Source organism: Sycon ciliatum, chromosome 7 (assembly GCF_964019385.1).
Source record: "Sycon ciliatum chromosome 7, ocSycCili1.1, whole genome shotgun sequence".
NCBI lineage: Eukaryota > Metazoa > Porifera > Calcarea > Leucosolenida > Sycettidae > Sycon > Sycon ciliatum.
In genome coordinates this window covers 12,173,337-12,182,563 of record NC_088649.1, presented here as the reverse complement: position 1 = coordinate 12,182,563, position 9,227 = coordinate 12,173,337, and the positions used below count along the sequence as shown (strand labels likewise).

The window sequence follows — 9,227 nt, the reverse complement described above, 5'->3', positions numbered from 1 at the left end:
GCACAGCCTTTGTCTTCTTCGTCCTCCATGGCATGTATTGACTGAAGTACCCTATTGTGACATCACCCCATACTCACAGATGACCACTTACATATACATGGGCATGAGGATGCAACCACATAATGCTATATCAGCCATCTAGGCCTCATCAGTACAGCTACAAGCTTCAAGTAGGTCGAACTACCGGCCATGGCGCAAAGGTGGCACCACAGACATGATTATAGCTCCTCACTCTAGAGCCAGAGATCTCTTAATATGAAAAGTAGCGAGCGATGCATAACGCAGCAGTGCTAAAGCAGCCTGCCAAGAGTGCTCGACAAGACGAATGCCAAAAGCGTAGTACCCAATGCTGTAGACAGCAAGCTGTTTCGGCAATGTAGGCCTCATAACGTTATAAGGTATGTGGCTAGCATTAGGTCTGTGGACTTATTGCTCGTTTCCCCAAAGATGGTGCCTTGAGCGTCCCCGTTTTTGGCATTTAGTGCTTGAACAGTGCTCTAAATGCACATTAGTGCTTTTACACTGCCACTTTATCAATTGACTAAAATCCAAGTAATGCTTCACTCTCGGCTTCACTTCACTCCACCGTGTGCATCTCTGGGTAATAATTTGTCTTTCATCGTAGTCATAAAAGAATGACTACTATGCACCTGGTGGCGATAAGGGTGAAACAGTGCCATTTTCCCAAATCCCCAAAAATATGAAAATTGAACTATTGGGCTATGACTTGTGTTGCTATGGATGGTACCACATGAAAGTGCACTCGTGCGCACAAACAAATACACATGCACATTCATGCCTACCAGACACACTTAATGGAGAAAGATAGATTGACACTGGAGAGATGGATGGTGGGGCTGATAGAAAACATAACATGGTTCAAGATTCGTCAACAACCAAACATCCTGCAACAATCATTGCTGGATTGGCCAACTGAGACAGTAACACAACTCCACGAAGCATTGCTCGTTTTGGAAACAGCAATTATTATAAAGTTTTGTGCTACTGTTGTGGACATGGAAATCCGGTCGCACATCTAGCGGCCCCAGGGCGCTGGCCGTGCAGCCGTGGATAAGCGGTACACACGTGCGTTTATGTGCTGCAGCGCGCTGGTCGCATCGGATCAACATGTGCACTGCACGCAGCGGTCTGTATGCGCTGAGGGCGCCGGCCCCGGTCATTCGACTGGATTTCCTTGTCCGCTACATTAGATTGTGCACGTCTGCCTGTTCAAAATCTGGTTTAGTTGGTGGACTCGATCGCGAAAAATGCCACAATTTCCATGTTACAAACTATTATAGTTTGTACAAACTATTATAGTTTGTAACATGGAAATTGTGGCATTATTTTTTGTGCTTGTTTTAGTGCCGGCACTAAAAGCCGCCCGGGGTTACCGATTCTTTTTCAAACCGAAAGTATTTAGTATTTTTCGGCTACCACCCACCCGCGTCACCTTTCTGCAGATAGACAGTAATTTTATATACTTAATTCAAATTCAAATTCTGTACGGCAAGTCGTGAAGACCACGCACACGTACTTTGCGTACATTGACCATGTTGACTCGGGTCTGTGCATTCAATAATTATTTTCAAAACCAACCAAAACCCCAACACGAAATCTTCTCGTTACAAAAATGGTAACCTCGGGTGGTCCCAGGCTCCGCTAGCATCGTTTTAGATATTTACCCTACATGTGGTTACCTACCATACTTTTTGGACGCCCACCATGCTTTTGGAAGCATACCATACTTTTGGAAGTAGATCATACTTTTGGATGCCCACCACAGTAGTGGAGTCATCTATGCGATACTTTTGGAAGCAGACCATATTTTTGGATGTATACCATGGAACCGGACTCAACTATGCGAAGAAGCAACTTAAGGCAGAAAGACGCAGGAGCAAGCAGATTACAGACAGCTAGAGGCAGGTAAGTGCATGTCTTTTTACATATTTGTATATTAAATTCTTTTAGGAATAAATATTCAAAATGTCAGAGCTTATCAAGAGGCTTTTTCAGGCAGACAATGTATCTAGAGGCATCTAGATAGAGGCAACTAGACGCAACAGAGATAAAATAGAGAGATAAAGCGCGCGTGCGCGCAAGAGAGCGACAGAGAGCCGGAGACAGAGAGGGGGAGAGAGGAGATGAAGAGAGAGGGAGAGAGAGGAATAGAGAGGGAGAGAGAGGAATAGAGAGAGAGATAAGGAGAGAGAGATGAAGAGAGATAAGGAGAGAGAGGGATAAAGAGAACGAGATAAGAGAGAGCGAGATTAAGAGAGGCAGAGATAAAGAAAGAAGGGGAGATAAAGAGATAGCTTAACAGAGAGAGGGATAAAGTAAGAGACATGAAGAGAGAGACGAAGAGAGAGATTGGGAGATAGAAAGACATTAGAGGGAGAGAGAGAGAGAGAGAGATTAAATATTAAAAGCGACAGAAAGACAGGTAGGAAAAGAGATGGAAAGAGAGACAAAGAGAGAGGGAGAGGGAAAACAGATATAAAAAGAGGGAGATAACGAGAGAGAGAAAGAGAGATGAGAAGAGCGACAGACTGACAGACAGGAAGAGAGATAGAAAGAGAGACAGAAAGGGAGGGAGAAAGAAACGAGAGATGAAGAGAGAGAGAGAGAGAGAGAATAGGGAGAGGTTAGGAGAGAGGGACAAAGAGAGTGATATATAGGGAGATAAAGCGAGGGAGAAATAAAGACTGAGAGAGAGATAAAGAGAGTGAGGGAGATGAAGAGAGAGAGAGAAAAAAAAGAGAGAGATAAAGAGAGGGAGGCAGATAAAGAGCGATATGGACAGTAAGAGATAAAGAGACAGAGATAAAGAGACATACCAGGAGATGGAAAGAAGAAGAGAGAAAGGAGAGAGAGAGGGAGAGGGAGAGAGAAGGAGAGAAAAGGATAAGGAGATAACGAGAGAGAGACGAGGAGAGAAAAGAGATAAAGTGATAACGAGAGAGAGGGAGAGAGACAGAGATAAGCAGAGGGAGAGTTATAAATGGAGGTAAAGGGAGGGAAATGAAGAGATACAGATAAAGAGAGATAAAAAGAGTGAGCTAAAAGGAGAGATAGGAGAGAGGTAAGGAGAAGAAGGATTAAGAGAGAGAGAGAGAGAAAGAGAGAGAGAGAGAGAGAGAGATAGTGAAGAGAGATTAGGAGAGAGATACAGCCAGAGATAAAGAGAGAGATTATGAGAGAATGATAAAAATAAGAAAAGAAGAGGGGTAAAGAGAAAGAGAGAGAGAGAGGGAGAGAGAGATAAAGATATATATATATAGAGAGAGAAACCAAGAGAGCAAAAGAGGGAGGAAGATAAGGAGACACTGCGAGATAGAGAGAGATAAAGAGGGAGAGAGAAGAAGAGATATAACGAGAGGGATATATAGAGAGAGATAAGAGGGAGATATTATAGATAATGAGAGAGAGATAGAGAGATGAACAGTGATAGAGATAGAGTTTAGGAGAGAGGGATAGAGAGAGAGAAAGGGAGAGACAGAGATAGAGATAGACAGACACAGAGAGACAGAGATAGATAGATAGATAGATAGATAGATAGATAGATAGATAGATAGATAGATAGATAGGTAGAGAGATAGGTATAGAGAGAGAGAGAGAGAGAGAGACAGAGGGAGACAGAGAGATAGAGGTGAAGAGAAAGAGAGAGAAAAAGAGAGACGAAATGGAGAGATAGCGATACAAAGATGATAAAGGGAATAAAGAGAGGGAGACAAAGAGATCGAGATGAAGAGGAGATAAAGAGAGAGAGAGGTACAGAGACAGACAGAGAGAGAAAGGGAGGGAGATAAAGGGATGGAAATAAAGACATGAAGAAAGAGAGATAAAGAGAGGGATTAGGATTAGGAGAGGGAGAGATCCCGTCCAGGAGAAAAAGTAAAGAGAGGGAAAGGGATAGATGAGAGGCGAGAGATAAGGAGAGAAACATAAGGAGAGAAAGAGAAAAATAGATAGAGAGAGAGAAAGAGAAAGTTTAGATGAAGGGAGGAGACAATGAGAGAGATAAAAAGAGGGTAGGTGGGAGAGAGAGAGAGAGATAAGGAAGAGAGAAAGATATAGAGAGATAAAGGAGGTAAAAGATAAAGAGAGGGAGATAAACACAGAGAGAGAGAGACGGGAAGAGAGATTAGGAGAGGAGATGAAGAAAGAGATAACGGAAGAGACGTGAAGAGAGAAACAAAAAGAGAGATCAAGAGTGAGAGATGAATGGAGATAAAGATAGATCGAGATCAAGAGAGAGAGAGAGATAAAGAGTCCATAAAAAGGAGATATACATATAGATAACAAGAGAGAGATAAAGAGAGAGAGATAAAGAGTGAGTGATAAAGAGAGGGAGAGGAATCAAGAGAAAGATAACGAGGGGAGATAAAGAGGGAGGAAAGAAGAGAGAGATAAAGAGGGAGGCGAATAAAAGAGATTAAGAGAGTGAGAGAGAGGGATAGAGTGAAGAGACAGAAAAAGAGACAGAGATAGATATAGACAGACACAGAGAGACAGATAGATAGATAGATAAATAAGCAAGCGGTTTCGGCCATAAAGGCCTCATCAGTACAGCTACGAGCTAAATAGGCCGAGCTACCAGCCATGGTGCAAAGGAGGCACCACAGACATATATATAGAGAGAGATAGACGTGAAGAGAAAGAGTTAAAGAGAAAGGTAGATAAAGAGAGGGCAAGGAAAGAATGGGAGATCGAGAGACGGTGGAGGGGAGAGATATAAAGAGACGGAGATGGGAGATGGAGAGACAAAGAGGGTAATGAGAATAAAGAGAGGGGGACGAAAAGAAAGAGAGAGAAAAGGAGACGGAAATGGAGAGATAGCGATACAAAGATGATAAAGAGAGTAAAGAGATCGAGATTAAGAGAGAGAGGGAAGAGAGAAGGGGAAAGAAAGGGGAGAGAAAGAAAAGAGGTAGATAAAGACATGAAGAAAGAGATAAGAGAGGGATTAGGAGAGGGATAGAGTTCAGGAGAGAAAAGAAATAGAGGGAAAGAGATAGATGAGGGGCGAGATAAGGACAAAAACATAAATAGAGAGAGAGAGACTAAGAAAAAAAGAGATGAAGGGAATCAACAATGAGAGTGGTAAAGAGAGATGTAAACAGGGAGAGCTATAGACAGAACGATTAAAGAGGTTAGGTGGGAGTGTGAGACGACGAGAGAGAGATGAAGAGAGAGAGAGATGAAGAGAGATAGAGAGATGAGAAAGATAAAGAGGGAGAGAGATACAAAGAGAGGGAGATGAAGAAGGGTTAGCAAAGAGAGATTATGAGGAAGAGAGAAATATAGAGAGAGATAAAGGAGGTGAAAGATAAAGAGCTATCTATAAAGAGAGTGAGGTAAAGACACAGAAGGAGGTAAAGAAAGATTAGGAGAGGAGATAAAGAGAGATAACGGAAGAGATGTAAAAAGAAAAACAAAATGAGATAAGGGAGATATGTAGAGAGAAAGAGAGATCAAATTTGAGAGATGAAGGTAGATAAAGAGGAGACAAGAGGCAAAAGAGAGAAATGGAGAGCTCTATAAATAGAGTAGATAGAGAGAGATAAAGCGAGGTTAGGGAGAGAGGTAAAGGACTTGAGATAAATAGAGACCTTTGGAGGGAGGATAAGAGAGATAAAGGGAGACAGAGAAAGAGAAAGAAAGGGACGAAGAGGGAGGTAAAGGGAGGGATCAGGAGAGATAAAGAAAGAACGATAGGGAGAGAGAAGATGAAGGAATAGAGATAATGAAAGAGGGAGATAAGAGGAGATAAAGAGCTGAAGATAAACAGGGAGATCAGGAGAAAGAGAGAGGTAAGGGGAGAGAGATACAGTGAGAGATACAAAGAGAAATTGCGAGAGCAGGAGAGAGTTGAAGAGGAAGATGAAGAGAGGGATAAAGAGAAGGAGAGATAAAGAGAGATAGAGAGAGATTAGGGGCAGAAGGGAGAGTTAAGGAGAGAACGATAATGAGAGATAAAGAAAGAGATTATAAAAGAGATGGAAGGATACAGAGGGAGAGATAAAGAGATGGAGGTAGAAAGAGATAAAATGGAGAGAGATCAAGACCGATAAAGATAGCACTAAATGGAGATTAATAATTTAGGAGAGGGGTAAATAGAGACAAAGAGGTAAAAGAGATCGAAATAAGGAGGTAAAGAGATGGAGATAAAGAGATAGAGATAAGGAGAGGGCTAAAGAGAGAGATAATGAGAGACATTACGAGATGAAGCTCTCTACAAAGAGGAATATAGGGAGAGATATAGCGAGACAGGTAAATAGTGAGAGATAAACAAAGAAGAGAGTGATCCGAAGAGGAAAAAGATTAAAAAAGAGACAAGGGTAGAGAGATAAGGAGAAACGGATGCAGAGAGTGAGAGATGAAGAAAGACATAAAGAAAGGAAAATACGGGATAAAGAGAGATGGAGAGAGGAAGATAAAGAGAGGGGGATAAAGGGAGAGGTAAAGATAGAGAGAGCTGTGTATCAAGAGATCAAAGAGCGATCAAGGGAGGAAAGAGAGGCTAGAAAGAGATAAAATAAAGGGTGAAAAGAGGAAGAGAGAAATAAGGGTAGATTATCTAGTTTAGAGATGTAATCCGTTAAATAAAGACTACAACTTTTGAAAATTTGATTTTAGACAGGCAGGAAGAGTGATGATGGAAAGAGAGAGGGAAGACAGGCAGGAAGAGAGGGAGATAACGAGAGAGATGAGAAGAGGGACAGGAAGAGAGATAGAAAGAGAGACAGAAAGAGAGGGAGAAAGAAAAGAGAGATGAAGAGAGAGGTTAGGAGAGGGACAAAGAGAGAGATAAACAGAATGATATAATAGGGAGAGATAAAGGCAAGGAGAGAGAGATGAAGATAGAGATAAGGAGGGAGAGGGATAAAGAGAAAGAGATGGAAGAGAGAGATTAAGAGGCAGAAAGTAAGAGAGGCAGAGATAAAGAAAGAAGGAGAGATAATGAGATAGCTTAACAGAGAGAGATAAAGTGAGAGACGTAAAGAGAGAGAGAACGAGAAGGACATAAAGAGAGAGAGAGAGATCAAGGAGACATAAAGAGAGAGACGAAGAGAGAGATTGGGAGATAGAAAGACAGAGAGAGAGATTAAATATTAAGAGCGACAGAAAGACAGGCAGGAAGAGAGATAGAAAGAGAGACAAAGACTGAGGGAGAGGGAAAACAGACATAAAGAGAGGGAGATAACGAGAGAGAGAGAAAGAGAGATGACAAGAGCGACAGACAGAAAGGGAGGGAGAAAGAAACGAGAGATGAAGAGAGAGAGAGAGAGAAAAGAGGGAGAGGTTGGGAGAGAAGGACAAAGAGATTGATATATAGGGAGATAAAGCGAGGGAGATATGAAGACTGAGAGAGAGATAAAGAGAGGGAGGGAGATGGAGACAGAGAGAAAAAAGGAGAAAGATGAAGAGAGGGAAGCAGATAAAGAGCGATATGGACAGTAAGAGATAAAGAGACAGAGATAAAGAGACATACCAGATAGAGAGAAGGAAAGAGAGAGAAGGAGAGAAAAGGATAAGATCACAAGAGAGAGAGAGAGAGAGAGACGGATGACGAGAGAGTGAGATAAAGAGAGACGGAGATGGGGAGATAGAGAGAAAAAGAGGATAATGAACATAAAGAGAGGGAGACAGAGAGACAGAGCGATACAAAGATGATAAAGGGCATAAAGAGAGGGAGAAAAAGAGGGAGGCAGAGAAAGAGAGGTACAGAGACAGCGAGATAGAGATAAAGAGGGAGAGAGAAGAAGAGATATAACGAAAGGGATATATATATATATAGAGATAAAGAGGGAGATATACATATAGATAATGAGAGAGAGACAGAGAGATGAACAGTGATAGAGATAGAGTTTAGGAGAGGGGAGAGAGGGATAGAGAGAGAAAGAGAGAGACAGAGATAGACAGACACAGAGAGACAGAGATAAACAAAGTGAGATAGAAAGGTAGAGGGGGACGCAAAGAGAGACAAAGAGAGGAGTTAAAGAGAAAGATAGATAAAGAGAGGGATGAAGAAAGAGATTAGGAGAGAGAGACGGATGACGAGAGAGTGAGATAAAGAGAGACGGAGATGGGGAGATAGAGAGAAAAAGAGGATAATGAACATAAAGAGAGGGAGACAGAGAGACAGAGCGATACAAAGATGATAAAGGGCATAAAGAGAGGGAGAAAAAGAGGGAGGCAGAGAAAGAGAGGTACAGAGACAAAGAGAGAGTGGGAGATAAAGGGATGGAAATAAAGACGTGAAGATAGAGAAATATAGACATGAAGATAGAGAGATAAAGAGAGGGATTAGGATTAGGAGAGGGAGAGATCTCGTTCAGGAGAAAAGTAAAGAGAGGGAAAGGGATAGATGAGAGGCGAGAGATAAGGAGAGAAAGAGAAAAATAGAGAGAGAGAAAGAGAAAGTTTAGATAAAGGGAGGAGACAATGAGAGATAAAGAGAGGTAAAGAGGGCGAGAAAAAGACAGAGATAAAAGAGGGTAGGTGGGAGAGAGAGAGAGATTAGGAAGAGAGAAAGATATAGAGATAAAGGAGGTGAAAGATGAAGAGAGGGAGATAAAGAGAGAGAGACGGGAGGAGATATTGGGAGAATTAAGATATAGAGGGGACGATAAAGAGGCAGGAAAATGAAGAGATTAGGAGAGAAAGAGAGTTTAGGAGAGGGATAGAGAGAGAGACAGAGATAGATATAGACAGACACAGAGAGACAGAGAGATAGATATATATAGAGAGAGAGAGATAGACGTGAAGAGAAAGAGTTAAAGAGAAAGGTAGATAAAGAGAGGAACAAGAAAAGAATAGGAGAGCGAGAAACGGTGGAGGGGATAGAGATAAAGAGACGGAGATGTGAGAAAGAGAGATAAAGAGGGTAATGAAAATAAAGAGAGGGAGACGAAAAGAAAGAGAGAAAAGGAGACGGAAATGGAGAGATAGCGATACAAAGATGACAAAGAGAGTAAAGAGATCGAGATTAAGAGAGGAGAGAGAGAGAAAAAGAGGTAGAAAAAGACATTAAGAAAGAGATAAGAGAGGGATAGAGTTCAGGAGAGAGAAAATAGAGGGAGAGATAGATGAGGGGCGAGAGATAAGGACAAAAACATAAATAGAGAGAGACGAAGAAAGAAATTGAGATGAAGGGAATCAACAATGAGAGTGGTAAAGAGAGATGTAAACAGAGTGATGAAAGAGGAGATAAAGAGCTGAAG

General features: G+C 41.7%; 1 protein-coding gene across 1 annotated transcript; it reads left to right on the top strand.

Moving 5' to 3' along the window:
• Nucleotides 1-2,805: 2,805 nt before the first annotated feature.
• LOC135821621 (putative uncharacterized protein DDB_G0271982) lies at nucleotides 2,806-7,584 on the top strand (the record flags this gene model as incomplete). Its single annotated transcript, XM_065334617.1, has 5 exons — nucleotides 2,806-2,901; nucleotides 3,115-3,144; nucleotides 4,049-4,090; nucleotides 4,179-4,213; nucleotides 7,503-7,584. Coding segments are annotated over 5 exons (285 nt in total), but the record flags the coding sequence as incomplete, so codon positions are not given.
• Between the last annotated feature and the right edge of the window lie 1,643 nt (nucleotides 7,585-9,227).